A 23,649-nucleotide genomic window follows, 5' to 3' on the forward strand; every position below is an offset into this window, starting at 1 on the left:
TTGCTTTTCCTTAATATTGTCTTTAGGAGTGGGCTGGGCTGGATATACAGATGTTGCACCCTTTTAATTTAGTATCATTCTGATATATAGCTGTGTGGCAGTTCATGTATGTCTTCAAATAATATAGTAGTTGCAGAACTCAAACAGGAACTCCTGATTTTCAAAGCATCTTGTTTTTAGCTGCTTGTAGCAATCTCTATTGCCATTTCTTATGGGTAACATTTGGAGAATTAGCAACTGAAGAAACAAACTTCTGGTGCACAACCAGTTTAAAACATTTTTCTCTTTTTGGTCACATTTCTGACTATAAAAATGATTAATTGAAATCAGCTGTGAAAAGAAAGAACAGCCATGAGAATCAAACTGCACACACCTAAGTGACTCCGGCATTACTGTCCACTACAGTTTGTTTAAAGCCTTTTCTTTTCAACACAGTCTTATTCCTCAATTTAATTTTGTATTATTTTTATGTTATACACTGAGTAAATGACTTAAAGAATTCAGTAGTCCAGCACCTCATTTTGATTTGATGGTTAAATGTTTACATCTTTCGCACAGCGTGCCAAAGTTCTTTCCTGTTTTTGTATGAGAAAGAACAAAAAAAGAGTGAAAGCCTTTGGAAATTCCGAATAAGTTGTAGAAAACCTAAGTGTTGAGTGTACAGTTACCCACTGTATGTTGTGTATTTCATTGTTTTGCAGAGGGAGGATGGTGTTTGGCCGCTTATCTGGTGTAAATTTTACAATGGGGTATAAAGCGGGTATAAATTTGCCTTCTGATTTGGTATTGTGTAATATATTTAACCTTAATATTTGGAAGATGTTTGAGGCAAAACCAACACATCAAAGGAGGAAGAAGATAATTGATCTTGGGGATGTGCATCTTTATAAGCATTAAAAGGAGGCATATAGCTGAACAGCAGTCAGCGTAACAAGGGCTTCTTTACCACTGATTTAGTAGGAAACCCTTCATACTCCCTGTGTCTTAGGGAGTATGAACAGATTCTCAACAGATTCTTTAAAATATGGATTAGAGTTGTGTTTTGTCTTAGAAGAGGGATGTCTTGTCCTCTCATCCCACCTCAAAACCCCTTATAGGATTAACAGAAGCCCTCTGTGATGTATAAAAATCCCTGCTCAGACAAGCTGTTTTGGCCTGTATAAGTTTCTTGATGCTTTGCTATGAATGACTGTAACAGTGTGAGTCATATACTGTAAGTCTCATCAGCTGATAATGACAGATTACAGACATGAAGCAGACAAACCTGATAGGTTAAAAATATGTTCACTAAACACGTGGTTTTAAAATGAGGTGGGGTTATATGGCACGAAGGGTCACACATGTAAAAGTGTATATTTTTGTATATACCTACATCAGCGTGTGTACAGTATGTACATATATACACAGTGTACTCTGCTGCGATTCTTAGGTTTGTTGTCAGATTGTACAGTGCTTCTAACTGTTCCCTGTTTTATAGATACTGCAGAAATTCAACTTTGAATGAGGACAGATGATTAACTTAAATAAATGCATATATATATATATATATATATATATATATATATATATAAATATATAACTGCATTTAACTGTGTGAAGTGTTTTTGGTCTGTTTCAATGGTGCAAGTACATACGTGCATGATAAATACAAAAGCAACCACACAAACATAACATGGCATACTTTATACCTATGCCTGTTTTAATCTGTTGCAGTCCTGAATGTGTACCATTATTTACAATTAGCTCTAAATCATACTGATACTCTTTAATTATTTAATGTTAATGAGGTAGTTAGTAATGTATAGGTGGAATCATCTTTGAATGTTTTCTGCTGTTCTGTCCAAGAACAGATAATGTCAAAACGAAACCTAAATTTGGTATGTATATTATAGCATTACTATTTAGTGTTTTTTATTCATTGTTTTGGTCTGGATCTTAAAGTGTGGGATTGCACTGCCAGCCTTAACTCCAACTATGTTGTGCCACTTTTTGACTTTCATGAATTACAGGAAATGGCATATTAACATATTGTAGGTCTGACATCAACATAAACCAAGGTTTTCATTTCAGAACAGTGCAGATAGTATAACAACAAGAATAATAATAATAATCTTTATTTGTATAGCACCTTTAAAACAGAAGATTAGAAAGCTTTACATACAAACATGGAGCATACAACAATAAAACCAAGCATAACTATGAAATACACACACCCAGTGGACACGAACATAACATGACAAAAAAAACAAGGGCAAGTAAAATGGGTTGAAAAAAGTAAAACTACTTAAGATTACTGCTAAGGTTCTATGAGTACGAAGACATTTAAGTGCAGTGTCCTTGATGTCCACCCAAGACTGGAGACAATTAAATGTCATGATCACCTGTATCAAAAGCTGCACTGAGATTTAAAAGAATTAAAATAGGATATTCTCCTTTGTCATTTGATCAAAGATCATTAGTTATCTTGAGGAGGGCAGTTTCAGTGCTATGTAAAGGTCTAAAACTGGACTGAAATTTCTCAGACGTTGTTTTGACACATAAAAGCTAAAAGCTGGATAGAAATCCCTTTTTCTAAAACTTTGGATAAGATAGTAAAGTTGGAGATTAGTCTAAAATTGTTAATAACAAAAGAATCAGGACTGATCTTTTTTTAATGCAGTTGCACAACAGCATGTTTAAAAAATTGAAGGAAAACAACCACTATAAATAGTTTATTTAAGGACATCACTTTTTGTACTGGGTAATGTTATGTGTTCAAAGTGATAACTGTCTCTAATTTCATAATAATGTTAAGGGACCCACATTAACCCAAATTGTGAAAAACAGCCTCATGTGGCTATATAGTGTACAAAGAACATTAATGTGTGTTTTCCTGTTGAGGTCTGAAAATTTGTCTGTGTGCCAACATATTTTGGCAACTTAATACTTTAAAATTAATTTCTTTTCCAATTAGCAGTTTAGTTAGACCTTGAAGCACCTTGATGCATGCATATGCATTTACCATCAGATTGTGACCTCAAGTTCAAGTGCACTTGGGTTATGCAGCAGAACAATGATCCCAAATACACTAGCAGGTCCATCTCTGAATGGAACAAAACAAAATTAAGGTTTTGGAGTGGCCTAGTCAATGTCCGGAATTTACCTTAAACAGGCTGTTCATGCTCAAAAACCCTCCAATTTGGCTGAATTAAAATAATTCTGCAAAGAAGAGTGACCCAAAATTCCTTCACAGCGACATGAAAGACTCAATGCCAGTTATTGCTTGATTGCAGGTGTTGCCACTCAGAGTGGCACAACCAGTTATTAGGATTAGGGGGCAGTTATTTTTTCACATACGGCCAGGCAGGTTTGGACAGCTTTTTTCCCTTAATTAATGAAATCATCATTTTAAAACTGCATTTTGTATTTACTTGGGTTATCTTTGTGTAAACTTAAAATATGTTTGATTATCTAAATCATTTGTGTCAAATATACAAAAAAAAAAAATTAGGAAGGGGGAAAATACTTTTACATAGCATTTTATTGTACTTAGAATATTTACTTGACTCAAGTAAATTATATCACAGTAATATTCTCCCCCTCAAATGTAGTGGAATACAAGTATCAAGCATCAAAAAATAGAGGGTTATCCTATTTTTTACTCCCTTACAATTATTTGATCATTTTAGTTACCTTTCAGACTCAGGTTAATACAACAGACTATGGCCCAGTCATAAGACTTTAGTTGTCATTGGATTGGAAATTCAAAAGCCACACAGCAGAGCCTGAAGTAATTATAAAATTGTAATCATATATAATTATCTCAAATGTAAGTTTTGCTACTTAATTTTGATGCAAATACGTTTGTACTTTTACTTTAATATTTTGAATGCAGAACTTTTACTTGTAACCGAGAATTTTGACACGTTTTTGTTTTCACCTGTGTAAAAAGTCGGGAGTACTTCTTCCACCACTGCTAACCTCTGGCATGGTGCATCAGAACCTGCAGTAGCTACTGTTTAACTGCAGGGCTATGTTGTCGCCTCTCCAGCAGGGGGCGATAAGCGCCAACTGAGACACACTTTGGACCAGGGTGGAAGAAACTGCCTGGATAGAAGCCGATCAGAGCATTGAGAAGACAGGTGGTGTTCAGTTGTGTGTCTGACTGAAGAGCTGTAAGCACTTAAATTATGAAAAACGAAGGTATAGAGGGTACGGAGAGGTTCCTGAGCCCAGGCAAAGGCAGAGGCCTACGGGCTGTGCGGCACTTCGCTGTGGGGGAGCTGGTGTTCGCCTGCCCTGCCTACTCCTTCGTGTTGACCGTGAATGAGAGGGGAGCGCACTGTGAGCACTGCTTCACCAGGTGACTTCTTACTGCTGAAATAAACACCTCTGTGACAGTTAGCATCGGACTGCAAGCGTATTCGCGTGGTTTGCAATAGAGCAAATTAAGAAATGTGTCTAGCTGAATGCTGTTTATCGTCGTTACCTAGCTAGGTTAGCTGTTAAACCTGTGGACATCTAGTTAAAGTTAGTTAGCTGGTGCAGATTATATGGGTCAATGCGGTAAAGCAGCTCACCTGACTTCGGCAGCTAGCATTTCCGCACATCGGCCTTATTGCTCGGTTTTAAAGCACAAATGAAAAACATTTGCTTTCCTGTAGTTTCTCTGGCCTATAAACATGCTAATCTATAGGTTACTCCTACTTCCAGATAACGCATACAGTTAAAAAAGCCTTTGTTGTCAGCCTTTGCGTAGTATCATACCATAACATTTCTTACAGCTCAAAGGCAGCGTGTTTAAAAATAAGTAAAGTGTCTTAATGATTTCAGTTTCTGCGTTTATTACTGTCAGATTTAAAGTTTCACTTGTAATTAAAAGACAGCTATAACCTAGATTTAAAACATTTGTCAGTAGTTCCTACCGCATGCTTGCAACAGTAACGGTGTAGAAGTGTAATGGTTAGAAAGGCCAGCTTAAATGATTCAGAGAGTACTGACGTGTCAGTGTGGGTAGGCATGCTGTGTGAAAAACATTAAAAAGTGCAACTGCAGTGCACTGGTCCTTTTAAGATTTAGCCTTTTAGTCTGTTTTCTTGTCTTGTTGAGGTCTGATGCACCATGACACACTTTGTCACACACACGTGTATGTATGCATGTCCTGCCCAAGCTGCCTTTTAAATCTGTAGAGCAGTAAAAGGTTAGTGTGCTAATAATAGTTGTTCATGTGTCCCAAGAGAGGGGAAACCAAGGCATGAGAAGGCCAGGGTTGCGTGTGTGCATTTTCTCATATGTGTAGAGAAACACTCTTTAGGAGTGTGTCTCTTTCTCTAATAGTGATATTTTTATTAGCTTTGTTTGTATGAAAATGGACAGACGTATTTGTAGAAATTCAGATGAATTCAAGTTCAACCTGTTCTAATGCATTTGAAACAATTATGATTGAAATTAAAATTTTGAAAGCTAACTTACTTCTGCATGTGTTTGAGCTCAGGTGTTGTCTATCTTTGTATCCCTCAGGGCTAAAACAAACCTGCGTGGTGATCTTATTCACCATCAGTCGAACAATGAATTCTAAAATATCAAAATATTTTGGAATGACAGCTATGTCATTAAAAGATTTTAATTTATTCCACATCAAGCCACTGAAAAGCATCAGCCCCATTTCTTATAACTTAAATTTCACTGTAAGTAATAGGCTGATGTTTTGTGTCTTCATGTCATTACAGGAGAGAAGATCTTTTTAAGTGTGGCAAATGTAAGCAGGCCTACTACTGTAATGTTGACTGTCAGGTAAGCTTTCTGCTTCTGTTGTGCGCTTTCATGGAGGTTTTGTTGTTTTTCTGTCTACAGTGTACAGTATTGTTCAAAATAATAGCAGTACAATGTGACTAACCAGAATAATCCAGGTTTTTAGTATATGTTTTATTGCTACATGGCAAACAAGTTACCAGTAGGTGCAGTAGATTCTCTGAAAACAAACAAGACCCAGCATTCATGATATGCACGCTCTTAAGGCTATGCAATTGGGCAATTAGTTGAAAGGGGTGTGTTCAAAAAAATAGCAGTGTGGCATTCAATCAGTGAGGTCATCAATTTTGTGAAAAAACAGGTGTGAATCAGGTGGCCCCTATTTAAGGATGAAGCCAGCACTTGTTGAACATGCATTTGAAAGCCTGAGGAAAATGGGTTGTTCAAGACATTGTTCAGAAGAACAGCGTACTTTGATTAAAAAGTTGATTGGAGAGGGGAAAACCTATAAAGAGGTGGAAAAAAATTATAGGCTGTTCAGCTAAAATGATCTCCAATGCCTTAAAATGGAGGGCACAACCAGAGAGACGTGGAAGAAAACGGAAGACAACCATCAAAATGGATCGAAGAATAACCAGAATGGCAAAGGCTCAGCCAATGATCAGCTCCAGAATGATCAAAGACAGTCTGGAGTTACCTGTAAGTACTGTGACAGTTAGAAAATGTCTGTGTGAAGCTAATCTATTTTCAAGAATCCCCCGCAAAGTCCCTCTGTTTTTAAAAAAAAAAAAAAAAAAAAAAAGTCATGTGCAGAAGAGGAGAACACATCAACTAGCCTAAAGAGAAATGGATGAACATTTTGTGGACTGATGAGAGTAAAATTGTTTTTTTTGGGTCCAAGGGCCATAGACAGTTTGTGAGACGACCCCCAAACTCTGAATTCAAGCCACAGTACACAGTGAAGACAGTGAAGCATGGTGGTACAAGCATCATGATATGGGCATGTTTCTCCTACTATGGTGTTGGGCCAATTTATCACATACCAGGGATCATGGATCAGTTTGCATATGTCAGAATACTTGAAGAGGTCATGTTGCCTTATGCTGAAGAGGACATGCCCTTGAAATGGTTGTTTCAACAAGACAATGACCCCAAACACACTAGTAAACGAGCAAAGTCTTGGTTCCAAACCAACAAAATTAATGTTACGGAGTGGCCAGCCCAATTCCTGGACCTTAATCCAATCGAGAACTTGTGGGGTGATATCAAAAATGCTTTTTTTGAAGCAAAACCAAGACATGTAAATGAATTGTGGAATGTTGTTAAAGAATCATGGAGTGGAATAACAGCTGAAAGGTGCCACAAGTTGGTTGACTCCATGCCACACAGATGTGAAGCAGTTATAAAAAAATGTGGTCATACAACTAAATATTAGTTTAGTGATTCACAGGATTGCTAAATCCTAGAAACAAAAACATTTGTACAAAATATTTTTGAGTTTTTTTCAAAAAGGCCATTTCAAAGTCATTTGATTATTGTGAGAACTGTACCAATCTAACAGGTGAATTGTTCTGCATTCATGTGTCTTGTGCTAGAAAATCAACACCAGAACCACCACAGAGTAAATTTTAGTGTTCTTGTGACCCAACTTGAGACCTTGGACCATGGACTGAGAAGCACATCAGCAAAGCTTCAGGCCAAGAGAGAGCATTTGCTGCTGTTGCTATGACCATTCATTCTGTCCTCATTCTGCATTTTTCTGTGTGCATCTCTCCAACACAGCCTTCTCTTGTGTTTTATTCTGCCTCCTCAGCAGACTGCAGCATGAAAGAGCACACTTGATACATCCATCCATCCATTATCTATGCCCGCTTATTCTTTTTTTAGGATCACATGAATCTGCTGGAGTCTATCCCAGCTCTCTTTGGGTCAATGGCAGGGGTACACCCTAGACGGGTCACCAGTCCATCACAGGGCCACATATAGACACACAACCACACACACTCACACTCAGTCCTATGTGCAATTTAGAATCATCAATCAACCCTACATACAACATGTATGTAGGGTTGATTTGGACTTTGGGAGGAAACCGAGTACCTCTATACAAAAAGGTCCCTGTCAGGTTTCGAACCAGCAAACTTCTTGCTGTAAGGCAACAGTGCTAACCACTAATCCACCATGCTGCCTGGCTTGATTCCATAGTTTGGTAAAACATCTAGATGTCTAAGGATCTAAGCCTCCTTTGGGGTAAACATTGTCACTGCCCTTTTGTTTTTTTTTTAAATAGAGTCTAACAGTGTTCAGCGACCAGTAAAACCTATTGTCCAGGTGTACACCTACGGTAGATACTTATAGACTGACACCACTTCAGTGTCTGCACCACAGATGTTGACTGGAGAAGGAGGGGGCTAGGTAGTACCATTTCCTACTACAATTTTAGTGGTGTTCAGTAAGAGGCAGTTGGAAGGATTTTATCAGACCCATGTGCTCTTTTGCCTGTGCATTCCTGATACATGCAACAATTACAGTATCATCAGAATACTTCTGAATGTGGCAGCACTCTGCTCTGTACAGGAATAGAGCCAAAACAGTTCCCTGTGGAGTCCCTGTGCTGCTTACAATTGTACCAGAGATGCAGTTCCCCAGCCTGACAAACTGTGGCCTTTCCCCACAGTAATATCCATAGGTGATTGAGTAAAATAGAACAGTAGTTGTTAAAAATATATTAAATGGGCAAATTTCTAGTCTTTGCTGCCAGCAATTCTAGAACATTTGCATTTATGTCGTAATAATAAAGTAATTTATATTGCACTGTTAATTCCATTTTCTTTGTCACCTTCTTGATTTCTATCTTTTCACAATTTATTCTGTTCATATACTGTAGTAACAGTGAACTGTCATTGGTCTGAAGTCATTTGTTGTTTCTGTCTTCTTCTTTGTGTTTGTATATGTGTACAGAGAGGTGATTGGCCTATGCATAAGCTAGAGTGTGTAGCCATGTGTGCCTATGGAGAAAACTGGTGTCCATCAGAAACTGTCAGACTGGTGGTCAGGATTATCATGAAACAGGTAAAATTATAAGTAGGAGAAGACAGCTTTTAGCCTTTAGAAAAATTTTATATGACAGAAAGAAAATGTGGTATAATTACAGAATATCTGAAATAAACAGAACTGATGTGAAGGCATAAAAAAATGCATACAAATCTTAGAAAGCACAGATTGAACATTATGTTTGTGTTAAAGTAAACAAAACAATACCTATGATGTTTTTCTCAGTAGACATTATGTTGACCTTAACTTACTGCTATAAAAAAGTGCTTGGAAAGTTCAAATGATCAATTTGTAATGGTAAGCATAATAACTGAAGTTTGAGCAGAACCACAGAGGTCTGATGCTGCAAAGTTTAGAGCCTTAGAGGATGAGGATTCAATTTAAAAAACCTTTTGAGCTGACCGCATTATATGAGGTAAACTAATTATGAGCCACTGTAACTAGACTCAGCTGAGTTTCATTTGTGTATGTATTCATGAGTAGTATTGTGGCTGTTATGTCTTTGCTATTCATTTTTTCCATGTGAGTCAGTTCAGAATAGTGATATATTCAGACTTTTCGCTTTAGCCAGATAAAACATGCTGTGAGGCATTGAGCAAAATAATTATCATTTTCAGTTGTAAGCTTGCACCCTTCAAATGAAAGTATTGGTCTTGGTTAAAATTCCTGAAGCTATTGATTTGGCCATTTACTTATGCTTGGAAGCTGTGGCATTGTTTTATGTTTTAATGACTTTTCAAAATCCTCAAAAGATTAAAATATGTTAACATTTTATTACACTTTGATGGTGATCATGTGTCTTTTATGTTGCAGAGAGTCACACTAGAGCGCACCCCTTCAGAAAGACTTCTACTACTTAGCGAGTTTGAATCACGTATGTGTGTTTAGTTACATATCTACATTTTTAGTTTTGTGTCTGTGTGTGCGTGCGTGCCAGTCTCCCACACAGAGAGAGGGATCGTCTTCTCATGGTAGCATGTCTATATATATACACACCGCTGTAGCTTCCAGTCATGGTTCTGTCTCTTTCATTCACTCTTTGTCTACATAGCACTGGGACTTAAATCCCAAGCTTCTGGTTGCTGTAATTTCATATTCCTTATTTATTAACATATACACTGCAAAAGCAATTGCATAAGCAGTAAAGATTATTCCTTAATTGATTAGCAGACAAGAAATTAAAGGTTCTTTCCCCTCTTTCCAACCTGTGATTTTTCAAATTGTATAAAATGAAACCCAGGTGAAACTGTTGTAGGTAGTCTTTCTCTATGGAAACTGATAAAACTGTCTCTGTATGTATGTATGTATGTGTTTTGGCACACAATTGTGTTCCACCTCGGCACCCACAAAGTGTTTTTTCTGCTCTGTTTGATATTACTTTAATCATCAGAGAATTGTCATAGAATTAGGCTTTGCACCTGTCTCTTAAGCTCACAAAGCAAATCAGGTGCCAGTTGCTGGCTGCTGCCGCTAGTCTGTGTTGATTTGTGGAACTGACAGTGACATGTGGCCTATAGCAGCGGTATTGTCTCTTAGTAACATTGAGCTGTTCTTAAATAGAGCTATGTGATAGATCATTAATGTAGTGGTAAAAACTAAATATACTGGATGAATAGTCAACTTTATGCTTTGTTTTTTATCAATTACTTAATTCGTTGTCTTGTAATTTCTGATTCTCACTAAAATCAATATTAACACTCCAGTATTGCTGGTAGATAATCATGTGCCCCTGTCTCAGTGATGTGTAGCAGCATTGTGTTGCCTCACGTTCTGATCATTCCTTTTTGATACTGTCCCTTTATGATCTTTTTCACATTTTTTTGCCATCTCTGTCCCTTTTTGTGCCTCACTTATTCTTTTTCTGTCTGTACTCCATTGCCTCTGCCAGATTTAGATAAGATGGACAATGAGAAGGAGGAGATGAACCAGGCAGACATGGCAGCGTTGCATCACTTCTACTCCAGACACATCAGTGATCTCCCTGATGAACAGGCTCTCACTGAGCTTTTTGCACAGGTGAAATTGGATGACTTTGATTTCAACTCTGAAGAAACACTATAGGAAGTTATCAGGTGAAATATATGTATTGGGGAGTTTGTTTTTTTTTTGTTGTTTTTTTTTTGTTTTGTTTTTATTATCACAGGGGGGTTAATTTTTTTGGGTAGTTTATTTAGAGTCATACTCTTTAGGGGTTTTCTGTAGAACTGGGGAGACAACAGTGTGGCATGTTTACCTTTCTTATTATAATAGTAATATCAAACTTCCTTGTCCAGGGCTCACTCATCACCATTGTCCTCAGTATAATGCTTAAAAGTCTTTTCATGGGTTTGGAGGTATTGCTGCAGTATACCTTTCCAACTTTCTGCACCACTAGCTACCACCTAAAAAAAATTATGATTATTTCTAGTCATACAGATGCTGCTTCCATGTTTATTAGCTTTTTTGAGCAATAAGACTGATAGTTGGTGCTGTGCTACTACAAGCATCCAGAGTCAGTCCCAGGATATGAGATTAAAGAGTACATCATTATAAGGAGGGAACCTGTTTGGACTAAGGCAGCTGCCACCTGGTGTTAACTTTTTTGAGTTGTTGAGTTGAACCCTGGATCTGTGTCACCCTCCTTTGCTGGTCCTGTGTGTTTGCATATTTCAGCTGTTCAGTTTGATCTCTGAGTTTTTAGCTTCTTATCTTAAGACTGACTTATGTTACATTTAACCTCCATTGCTGGATTTCCACCCTCTCATTGGAGGTGGTCTGTACCACGGGGCTGTGCGTACTTTAATTCGCTGAGAATTTCTGGACGTGGAGGAGGAGTAGCGACTGTGTTTAGGACAAGTTTTAACTGTAAGCAGTTAGCAGCTGATTTCTACTCCAGTTTTGAACTGAACATATTGGAACTGAAGAACTCTTCTCCGGTATTATGCGTGATATACAGACCACCTAAATAAAATAAGAACTTTATCAGTGATTTTTTTTCAGACTTATTGGCTGGGATTATGTCTAAATATGATAAGGTTCTTATTGTTGGAGATTTTAATATTCACATCTGTTGTCCTAACAAACCTCTAGTTAGTGACTATTTAAATCTTATTGATTCTTTTAACTTGGTTCAGTTTGTGTCAGGTCCTACACAAGAGCAGGGACACACATTAGATCTTGTTTTATCCTGTGGGCTTCCAGTTGTTAATATGGAGATATGTGATGTGCTGTTTTCTGATCATATACCTGTTGTGTTTCAGACCCCGCTCCCCTTTCAAACTGTTAAACAGTGTGTACCTGCACGGTGCTGTCGTTTTAATTCTTCTACTGCTGTACAATTCTGTGCTGCTTTTAATAATACTCCTGAGTTATTTTTAGATGCTTCTAACTGTTTTAATGTTGAGGGGTTAACATCTTTATGTAACGTAACCTGCCGCAATATCCTGGATAGTGTCGCACCTTTCAGAACCTTGCGCTCTAAATCTAAACTTGCACCTTGGATAAATAACATCACTTGTGCTGCCAGGTGTGAGTGTAGGAGAGCTGAGCGCAAGTGGAAGAAAGACAAGTTACATGTATCTTTTGAAATTGTGAAGAACAGCCTGTTTATCAGAGAACTGTAAAAGCTGAGAAGACAAAATATCTCTCAGCCATTATTTTAAACAACTGTACAAGACCTCATGTTCTTTTTAGCACTATTAATGCTGTTCTCAATCCCTCACAGCCTACATGTCCAGTTGAGTCCCCTGAAAGGTGTGAATTATTTTTACATTTTTTTTGTGGATAGGATTAAAAATATTAGAGCACTTATATCACCTCCATCTTGTGGTCCATCCATTAGTGCTACATGCTCTGCTGCTTTTAACCAGTTTGAGCCTGTTTCACTTTCCTTTTTAGATGAGATTATAGGCCATATGAAATGTTCATCCTTTCCTACTGATGTTATCCCTCCTCAAATTTTTTTTTACAGAGATCTTTCATACAATTGGACCAGTGGTTCAGGAAATTTTAAATGTCAGTCTGACCACTGGTGTTGTGCTTGAGACCCTTAAGCATGCTGTGGTGCAACCATTAATCAAAAAACCTAACCTGGATCCCTCGATTCTGTCTAACTTCAGACCAATATTTAAGTTACCGTTTCTTTCAAAAGTACTGGAGAAAATTCTCTGTACAGCTCCAGTTTTACTTAGATGCACATGGCATGCTTGAGGTGTTCCAGTCTGGTTTTAAAGCTCTCCACAGCATTAAATCCACCCTCTTAAAAGTTTTCAATGACCTCTTAATAACTACTGACTCAGTGAATTTTGCCATTCTTCTGCTTTTAGATGTCACAGCTGCATTTGATACTGTAGATCATTCCATTCTCATATATCGTCTGCAACACAGTGTGGGGATTTCTGGTTCTGCCCTGGATATGTTCATTATCTTACCTGACGGACAGAAGTTTTTCTGTTGGTCTTGGTAACACTGTATCCTCATCAGCAGTCCTCACATGCAGGGTCCCACAAGGGTCTATTCTTGGGCCTTTATTATTTTTACTTTACCTTCTGCCATTGGGATCCATTATTAGGAAGCATAGAATGCCTTTTCACTGTTTTGCAGATGATATTCAAATCTATCTTCCTTTGAAACAGAGGGATACAAACACTTTAACACCACTTTTGGAATGCCTGGAGGATGTCAAAGCATGGATGGCGGTAAATTTTCTGAGTCTTAATGAGACTTAAACTGAAGTGCTGGTATTTGGACCTAGTGGAGCCTGTGTTGACCCTTTCCCAGAGATGTGTTCCCTTAAATTTTATGTAAAACCAACTGCTAGAAACCTGGGTGTTTTATTGGACAGTGATTTTAAACTGGATAAGCAAATTAACTCTTGTCAAAGCTAGCTTTTTTTTCAGCTCTGGCTCTTGTCCAAGGTCAAGCCATTTTTAACAAGAAAAGATCTTGAAAAGGTTATACACGCTTTTATTTCAAGCCGGCTTGATTATTGTAAGGCCTCGATTGCAAGGTTGCAACTGGTCCAAAATGCTGCTGCACGGTTTTTAATGGGAACACGTAAACGGGAACACATAACTCCTGTCTTAGCGTCCTTATGCTGGCTCCCTGTGCAGTTCAGGGTCAAATTTAAAGTATTGTTAATGGCCTACAAAGCCCTGAATAATTTAGCACCTCAATACATTTCTGACCTTTTAAAGCCATATAGTCCAGCACGGTCTCTCAGGTCTGGCGAGCAGCTTTTACTTACAGTACTTAAATCTAGAAGAGTCAGGGCGGGGGATCACGCCTTTTCAGTAGCAGCCCCTAAACTTTGGAACGAGTTGCCCCTGTACATCAAGCAGGCCCCAATTCTTCCTATTTTTAAATCTCACCTTAAGACCTTTTTATACACATTGGCATTTAATACTGAGTGATGAGGTATTCTTCTCCATGTTTTTATTATTTTATTATTATTGTCTGTTTCTATGTCTGCAGCTATTTTAGAATTGTACAGCACTTTGGTCAACTAAGTTGTGTTAAATGTGCTTTAAAAATAAATTTGACTTTGACTTTTGACTTTGATAGCTACTGTCTTACTGTCCCAAGACAGTAGAGGAGAAGTTGATTCAAAATGTATTATCATATTCCTTACCATTATGGTTCTGTCAATGCCTGATTGTCTTTTTCTCTTCCTCTGTCCCCCCTTTTCCTCCTTTTTCTGTCTCTCCAGGTCAATTGTAATGGCTTTACCATAGAGGATGAGGAGCTCTCCCATTTGGGATCAGCTGTTTTTCCTGAGTAGGTAGTTCATGTCAGCACATCATTATTCTTCAGCAGTGCATCCAATTGTCAGTTTAGTTACTGTGCTATTAAAAGGCAGTATTTGCAGCATGTTAGGAAATGTAATTATAATAATCTCTTCCTTCTTCCCTCCATATTTGTCCTTTTTATCCCTCCCAGTGCCACCTTTTTTTCCTCACTGCTCCAATTTGGGCAATTCAGTCTGTTTACAGTATAGCCCAGCTGCTTCTGATATGCTGAATATTTTTTTAATGAGTGTAATAGACATATGAACTTTCATGTATTCTCATCAGCTTAAAGCTGCTCAATTGGATGGTTTTATCCATCCATTCCTGATAGTTCACAATAATTATTTATTTAACCTTTTGTACTTCTTTTATCTTTTTTTTTTTTTCCTCAGTGTAGCACTGATGAATCACTGCTGCAGTCCAAATGTCATTGTGACCTATAAAGGCACAGTGGCTGAGGTCAGAGCTGTTAAAGAGATAAACCCTGGAGAGGAGGTAACCAAGCAAGGCAACAAAGATGCTTTTGTGTGACATCAATGTTAACAGTTACACAGTTACAGAAATGCACATTTAGTGTTTATTTCAACTGATGCAAAATGTCATTTTTCAATAATTTCATAACTCTCACTCTCCCTCTTTCTCTGTAGATCTTTAACAGTTACATAGACCTGCTCTATCCAACAGAGGACAGGAAAGAGAGGTTGTTAGAATCCTACTTCTTCACATGCCAGTGTGCTGAGTGTACCTCAAAGTCTAAGGTACTGTTTACACTTTGTAAAACTCATATCTGATCAAAATTAGTAAGAAATTCAAACACAGTTTGGGAAATTGTGCAGTTCTTTTATTTTGTAATTTTTACTGTAATCATTTGAAGCTTTATTTTGGCTATCAATCAATCAGTTAGTCAATTTATTTATAGAGCACTTTTAAAAAAAAAAAACAGTATGTTGACCAATGTGCTGTCGATAAATAAAGTAAATAGTAAGGTTACAGAAAGACAAAATGTAGACAAATTACATAAAACAATCACATTCAGCAATAAAATAAATTCTAATCTAGATTGAACAGTCATGAGAAAAGATATGTATGAGTTTTAAAAACAGAGAATTCTCAAGAAGCTCTGAGCAGTAATGGAAGATAATTCCAAAAGCCTTGGGGCAACTGTCGTAAAAGCCCAGTTACCCCACTGTTTATATCCAGACCTGGGTATTTCAATTAAAAACTGGTTGAAAGACCTCAGATTCCTATCTGGAGCCAGATCAACAGTTCAGACAGAGAGGAGTGAGTCAGTCCACTTAGCACATAAAAACATATCTTAAATGAATTATTTAAAAAAAAAAAAAAACAGTAGCCAGTCAAACTTGATCAAAACCAGTGATTTTCTTAGAAACCATTTTGGAGTGTTAATAAGTTAATAAGGAGGTGAATTGCAGTATTCTGAATTGTTTTGAGGTGAGTTGGTGAAGCCTTATGTATTCCACTAAACAAGGCATTACAGTAAATGGTCTTAAACTGGTATAGCGCTTTTCTACACTCAAAGCACTTTTACACTATTTGTCCATTCACCCATTTACACACAACCACTCATGTACTCATACACTGATGGAACAGCCACTAGGGGCAGCTTGGAGTTCAGTGTCTTGACCAAAGGATATTTCAACATGTGGACTAGTGAAACCAAGGATTGAACCACTAACTCTACAGTCCAGTTCACCAGCTCCACAGCCACATAAATAGTGCAAAAGTATAAATTTCCATATATCTGTTTCCAGATCTGAGCATGATAAAAGATTAAAAAATGATTAACTTGTCTATAAAATTTCACCTCACAATTAAATAGCACTCCAAGATTCCTCAAGAAATTTGCTAGCTGAAGTTTTGTTGTCTCTGAATACAAAACTTTTTTGTTTCATTTTCATTTAGGTATAGATAGATACTTTATTCATCCCCATGGGGGAAATTCAGATTGTCCTGCAGCTCTTATATTAATTTTAACATAGAGATTTCACTATGAAATTTGAAATATAATTAACAGATAAAGGCACTCAGTTAATAACATTTATAGCATAACTAACATATCAACAATTACTATTAAACAGTCTAATGGCTGTGGGGACAAAGCATCTCCTCAACCTCTCAGTTCTGCAGTGCAGTGAGATGAGCCTCCCACTGCAGCTGATACTGTTTAGTTAGTATATTGTATAGGGGATGTTTATTATTGTTCAATATAGAAAGCAGCTTCCTCCACATCTGCTGCTCCACCACAGTTCTGAGAGGGTCCAGCCCCCTGCCTAGCACAGAACTGGCCTTTTTCACCAGTTTGTCCAGGCGCCTACAGTCTCTGTCCGTAATGCCACTCCTCCAACAGACAGTAGCATAGAACAGTGTACTTGCCCATGATAGTGTGGTAGAACATGCACAGCATGTCACTGCAGACACTGTACAAACTGAGTCGTCTCAAGAAGAAGAGGTGGCTCTGCCTTTTTCTGTACACTGCATCCACATTGGCAGACCATTCCAGTTTTTCGTCCAGTACCACCCCCAGGTACTTGAAGTTCTGTACAGTCTGTATATCCTGTCCATCAATGCAGACTGACTGGCATGGTGCTTTTGATCTCCTAAAATCCACCACCAGCTCCTTAGTCTTGGTAGTGTTCAGGAGAAGATAGTTCTTTTTGCTCCAGTCAGTGAAGGCCTCCACTAGGTCCCTGTACTCCCCCTCCTGTCACACATGCCACAGCAGTCGTATCATCAGAATACTCTGAAGGTGGCAAGACGCTGAGTTATACCTAAAGTCCGATGTGTAGACCGTGAACAGAAAAGGAGCAAGAACAGTTCCCTGTGGAGCCCCAGTGCTGCATTCCAGTGTCCCAGAAACACATCTCCCCAGCCTAACATACTGCGGTCTGGATGTCAAATAGTCCGTAATCCATGACGTCAGGGAGGGGGCCACCCCCATACATAAAAGCTTGTGTCTCAGTATGGGAGGCTGTATAGTATTGAAAGCACTGGGGAAGTCAAAGAACATAATCCTCACATATGAACCAGGCACATCCAGATAGACATATGCCCAGTACAGCATGTAAAGCACCGCATCTTCCACTCCCATGTGTTTCTGATAGGCAAACTGAAGGGCATCAAGACCCTCCTCAACCCGTAGCCTCATGCAATGGACAAGGAGCCGCTTCAAGGTCTTCATGATATGGGATGTCAAAGCCACCAGTCTATAGTCATTTAGCTCTACTGGCAGCCCTGTTTTGGGCACTGGTATTAGCCAAGAAGTCTTCCACAGTACCAGGAATCTTTCCACCCGAAGACTCATATTAAAGAGCCTCTGAAGAGGAACAGCTTGTTGCCCAGCACAGTCCTTTCAGAAGCCTTGGAGATACTCCAGGTTGTAACAGAGGGATAGTGGAGGAAGAGGGAGCAGCCATACAGGTGGAGATGGAGGTAGCAGTCATAGAGGATAAGGTATAGTAAGGAGCTGCAGAGGTGGGGGTGGTGGGAGCATCTGCCACGTTGGAGAGCGAGGGAGCGTAAGAAGTTTGTTGACAATCCTAATGTCCTTCCTGCAGTCCAGAAATGACTGCAGAGTACAGGTGTCAACCTCTGGTCCCTGATAGCCACTGTGCAGCTTGTTTTCAAATTACTCCTACCCTACCTACTGTTGATTACCTCGAATAGGTGTCTTCATCCAATCAGAAGCTGCAAGGGTAGGCATAGTTGGAAAACATACAGGACAGTGGCTTTCAGGGACGAGAGTTTGACAACCCTGCTGTAGACGATTTTCCCCTTCCTGCTATATTTGTTTATAATAGATCACTGAGGGAAAATATAAACTGTGGGGAAACTGTAGAGGATGGGGAGTTCCCAGTATGTATTGCAGAGGCTCTATAGGACAGATATGATCTAAACCATTTAAGGGCCTTTCCTTTGTTACCAACCTGCCTACTAGGATGCGATAGTATTATTTTGTGGGTGACTGTACGAAATGCTGCTGTGAGATCAAGGAAAGATTAAGAACCATATCTCGCTTTGACATTACATTACATTTAGGATATGTTACTGTAAAACCATTTCTTGTCTTCCCATTTGTTGCTAGGACAAAGCAAAAATTGAAATCAGGAAGCTGAGTTCACCACCAGAGCCAGAGGAAATCCGATCCATGGTCCATTATGCCAAGAATGTTATTGAGGAGTTCAGGAGAGCCAAACACTACAAGAATATCCTTTTTTGGTTATTATTGTATTTTGCCAACCCCCAGCTCCCTTTTCATTCCCCCTTTTTTTTTTTTCTCTGATGGAGAAATGTTCCTTCTGAGTTTGTCAAATTGGCTTCTCACTCTTTGGATCAATAACAATATTTTTCCTCATACTTTTTCTCTATGGCTTGTATCATTATTACTTAACTCTGTGACACACCCCACAGAGCTTCTGGAGATGTGTGAGCTCAGCCTGGAAAAGATGGGGGCTATATTTGCAGAGACCAATGTCTACATGCTGCACATGATGTATCAAGCCATGGGTGTTTGCCTCTACATGCAGGACTGGGATGGAGCTATGACCTATGGAGAGAAGATCATTCAGCCCTATAGGTAAATTGAGCTGTGAGGAAGCTCAAACAGTTTTCAATAGATTGGTCTGTTGTAAAGCATTACAGAAAGATTAATTATAGATTATCTTATGTTTCCTTTTGCATTCACACCCTATATACAGTATATAACTTATATAAATTATGTTCTCTCTGCAGAGTACATTATCCAGCCTTTTCTCTGAATGTGGCATCTATGTATCTGAAACTGGGACGTCTTTATTTGGGGCTGGAGAAGAAGACACAAGGAGTAAAAGCTCTGAAGAAGGTTAATATATTGACAGTGGTATATTGATATATTGCAAATTGAAGGCTGCCATGTTAAGGGTGTCTCTGGTTTGAAAACTTTTGTTTTACTTTTCCAGGCATTGGCTATCATGGAGGTGGCTCATGGGAAAGATCACCATTATGTGGCAGAGGTCAAACGTGAAATCGAAGAGCAAAAGTAAAGAAGATGAAGCAGGAGGATCAAAGGAATAAAGAGAAACACTCAAGTGATGAATACCAACAAATACAACACCTGGCATGCATCTTATACCTCTGTTTTTCAAACTTTTATGATGTCCACTCTTGTTTTTCCTGCCTCTCTTTAGGCAGAGTTTCTGTTTTCATGTCATGGTGTAGATAGTCAGATAGTTGTCAACAGACTTTCTAATTCTGTTGATTCTTGTTTAAACTGTGAGAAAAATGATAACTTATCATGCAACGGAGAAGAGAATGCAAAGAACCTTCACTGAATGAATAACCAACTGTTTAAATGACCTGCCCTATACTGGTTTTGGAAAGCCATAAAAGGGTTGCATGTTTTGTGTATGTTGTTTGTATCTGTATTTTATTTTTTGTGTATGAGGCTTGCTGACCAAAAGGGTCTCATGTTTAATTCACAAGGAGAACCAGCTATATTATAATTGTCTGTTTACAGTGCATTCTTAAACAAGGCTGCTGATCTGAGATCAGTTAGGTTGCAGTGAAGACATCGGTACTATAACCCAACCAATGATCCTGGATCAGAGTCCCTTTGCTCTCAGGAAAAAAGGCACAACATTGTAGCTTTTGTTGCCTTTTGTGAAGAGATAGCATTATTGTACCTTTTTGTTTTCTTAGAAGCGTAATGAATGCAGATTTGGAAACTATTAATGTGCAGCATGACAGGATTAAACATGCAGTAGTTGGAGTATGATCATCTGCAGAATATAAATTATAGTCAAAACTAATGAATGAATTACTTCTTAACCCTTTCATGCATAGTGCTCACTACAGTGGACAGCTATCTAAAAGCTGTTTTCTTGTAAGTGCATGGATTGAGATTGTGTAGTTGCATATCACCCACTACGGTGGACACTAGTGTGTCATCCAATATTTTGTGACCTAATGGCCACTCATTGTGAGTGTGACAAAAGTTGACAAATGGAAAGCCAGAAACCCTCAGTAGCTTTGGAGTAGGAGTGATTTTGCTTTGCACTCAAATATATAAACACATAAGTAGCTTTCACATATATATTTTTCTGTTTTGTGAAGTTGTTTCTTAAATTAGAAACTAAACACATTTAGGCCACCTGAGTGGACATGTGATGAACTCCTTGAAAAAGGCATGTTCAAAAAAAAAGTTTTTTTTTTAATTTTCAAGCGTAAGAGAGTAATACAAGCACTGAGAAAAAATTCTGACTATAGCTTTAATTACTCATACAGGAAAGGGTTAAAAAGGGAAATTATTCTCTCTTTAGCCTCTACTTAATTACTTAGTTAATTTTTTTGCACTAAACTAGGCTGAGATTATCTGAATTCCATAATATACAGTGTAGGGCGGCTTTGTGGTTTGATTATTAACACAACTGACTCACAGCAAGAAGGTTTCTCATTTGAAACCTGGCAGGGGCCTTTCTGTGTGGAGTTTGCATGGGTTTTCTCTGGGTACTATGGCTTCCTCCCACAGTCCAAAAACATGTATGTCAGGTTGATTGGTGATCCTAAATTGCCCATAAGAGTGAATGTGAGCATGTGTGGTTGTTCATCTCCGTGTGGCCCTGTGATGGACTGTTGACCTGTCCAGAGTGTACCCTTGCCTTTCACCCAAAGAGAGCTGGGATAGGCTCCAGCAGATCCCGGTGACCCTAAATAGAAATAAGTAGGTAATTGATGGATGGACATACAGTGTAGCAACTATTGTATCAACTATTCTTAAAGAAACAGTGTCTTCAGCAAGAATGTGTACTCAAAATCCACATTACATTGTTATAGTTTTTTTTTTAAATTGTGTTGACAACATAATTTATATATATTTGCCCAACTCTGAAATAATGAGTAAAATAAGTTGTCTATACAGTGGGTATGGAAAGTATTCAGACCCCTTTACATTTTTCACTGTGTCATTGCAGCCATTTGCCAAAATCAAAAAAGTTAATTTTATTTCTCATTAATGTACACTCGGCACCCCATCTTGACAGAAAAAAACAGAAATGTAGAAATTTTTGCAAATTTATTAAAGAAAAACTGAAATATCACATGTTCATAAGTATTCAAACCTTTACTCAAAAAGCCTAGTCTTGATCCAGGTGTCTTGGCTAATTATAGACCAATATCCAACCTGCCATTTATTTCTAAAATCCTAGAAAAAGCTGTTGCTAAGCAGCTATCAGACCACTTACACAGGAATGAACTATTTGAAGATTTCCAATCAGGATTTAGAGCACATCATAGTACAGAAACAGCACTGTTGAAAGTTACCAACGATCTTCTCTTAGCCTCAGATAATGGACTTGTTTCGATACTTGTCCTCCTAGACCTTAGTGCAGCATTCGACACCATTGACCACAACATCTTATTACAGAGACTGGAGCATGTGATTGGTATCAGAGGAACAGCGTTAAAGTGGTTCCAATCCTATTTATCGGACAGATTCCAGTTTGTTCATGTCCATGATGAACCTTCCACACGAACAAAAGTTAGTTATGGAGTTCCACAAGGTTCTGTGCTAGGACCGATTCTGTTCACCCTGTACATGCTTCCTTTAGGATATATCATTAGGAAGCACTCTATTAATTACCACTGCTATGCGGATGACACTCAGTTATATCAATCTATTAAACCTGTTAACACAAACCAGTTAACCAGACTTCAAGCCTGTCTAACTGACATAAAGGCTTGGATGACCAGTAACTTTTTACTTTTAAACTCGGAGAAAACAGAAGTCATTATATTTGGGCCTAAAAATCTCAGAAATAACTTTTCTAAAATTATAGCTACTCTAGATGGCATAGCCCTGGCCTCCAGCACTACTGTAAAAAACCTTGGAGTTATTTTTGACCAGGACATGTCCTTTAACTCACACATAAAACAAATTTCTAGAACTGCATTCTTTCACCTGCGCAACATTTCCAAAATTAGGAACATCCTGTCTCAAAATGATGCAGAAAAACTAGTCCATGCGTTTGTTTCCTCAAGGCTAGATTACTGTAACTCATTACTATCTGGATGTCCTAATATCTTAATAAAAAGCCTCCAATTAATCCAGAATGCCGCAGCCAGAGTCCTGACAGGAACTAGCAAGAGAGATCATATTTCTCCTATATTGGCTTCTCTTCATTGGCTCCCTGTAAAATATAGAATAGAATTTAAAATCCTTCTTCTCACATACAAATCCCTTCATAATCAAGCTCCTTCATACCTTAAAGACCTCATAGTACCATATTATCCCAATAGACCACTTCGCTCTCAGAGTGCAGGCCTACTTGTGGTTCCCAGAGTTCTCAAAAGCAGAATGGGAGGCAGAGCCTTTAGCTATCAAGCTCCTCTCCTGTGGAACCAGCTCTCAGCCTGGGTTCAGGAGGCAGACACTCTCTGTACTTTTAAGGCTAGACTTAAAACCTTCCTCTTTGACAAAGCATATAGTTAGGGCTGGCTTCAGGCAACCCTGAACCATCCCTTAGTTAGTTATGCTGCTATAGGCCTAGACTGCCCGAGGACCATCGGTGCACTGAGCTCCCCTACCCTAACCGCCTCCCCCCCTTTCCCTTCCCCTCCCCTCCCCTCTCTTCTCTCCTCCCACCTCATGTATATTCCACCATTGAATGTTACTAACCTTGTGCTCTCTCTCTCCCCTAGTTTGTGCTCTCTTCCTCTCTCTCTGTTCTCTCTCTGTACCTTCTGCAGGGGTTCCTGGTCCTGGAGCTGTATATCGCTGATGTGCAGTTACTGGTCCCACCAACCTGCAGTGTCTATTTGTTGTTTATTGTTGCTGTTCTTTTCTCTCTGCTCTATCCACTCACCCCAACCGGTCGAGGCAGATGGCCGCCCAAACTGAGCCCGGTTCTGCTGGAGGTTTTTTCTTCCGTTAAAGGGAGTTTTTCCTCTCCACTGTTGCCAAGTGCTTGCTCATAAGGGAATTGTTGGGTTTTTAGTTTTAGTTTCTGTAAAGTGCCTTGAGATGATTTGTATTGTGATTTGGCGCTATACAAATAAAATTGAATTGAATTGAATTGAATTGATGGAGAAGTACAGAGAAGGCCAGAAG

General features: G+C 38.6%; 1 protein-coding gene across 1 annotated transcript; it reads left to right on the forward strand.

Moving 5' to 3' along the window:
• The first annotated feature begins 4,056 nt into the window (after window positions 1-4,056).
• On the forward strand, window positions 4,057-20,353 carry smyd2a (SET and MYND domain containing 2a). The gene is made up of 12 exons (XM_026294151.1): window positions 4,057-4,342; window positions 5,709-5,772; window positions 8,692-8,802; window positions 9,598-9,658; window positions 10,673-10,800; window positions 14,471-14,538; window positions 14,942-15,044; window positions 15,197-15,307; window positions 18,652-18,772; window positions 18,969-19,143; window positions 19,299-19,407; window positions 19,505-20,353. Exons 1-12 carry the CDS (start codon window positions 4,170-4,172, stop codon window positions 19,586-19,588), a joined length of 1,308 nt encoding a protein of 435 aa, XP_026149936.1. The 5' UTR covers window positions 4,057-4,169; the 3' UTR covers window positions 19,589-20,353.
• Window positions 20,354-23,649: the final 3,296 nt, after the last annotated feature.

This window comes from Mastacembelus armatus, chromosome 3 (assembly GCF_900324485.2).
Source record: "Mastacembelus armatus chromosome 3, fMasArm1.2, whole genome shotgun sequence".
NCBI classification, from domain to species: Eukaryota; Metazoa; Chordata; class Actinopteri; order Synbranchiformes; family Mastacembelidae; genus Mastacembelus; species Mastacembelus armatus.

Bases quoted from the DNA above. Each gene is read 5' to 3' on its own strand.
- smyd2a (XM_026294151.1), top strand. From the start codon at position 4,170: ATGAAAAACGAAGGTATAGAGGGTACGGAGAGGTTCCTGAGCCCAGGC. The intron at 15,045-15,196 runs GTAACCAAGCAA...CTTTCTCTGTAG, and splicing joins AGATAAACCCTGGAGAGGAG to ATCTTTAACAGTTACATAGA. The intron at 18,773-18,968 runs ATATCCTTTTTT...ACTCTGTGACAC, and splicing joins GAGAGCCAAACACTACAAGA to ACCCCACAGAGCTTCTGGAG.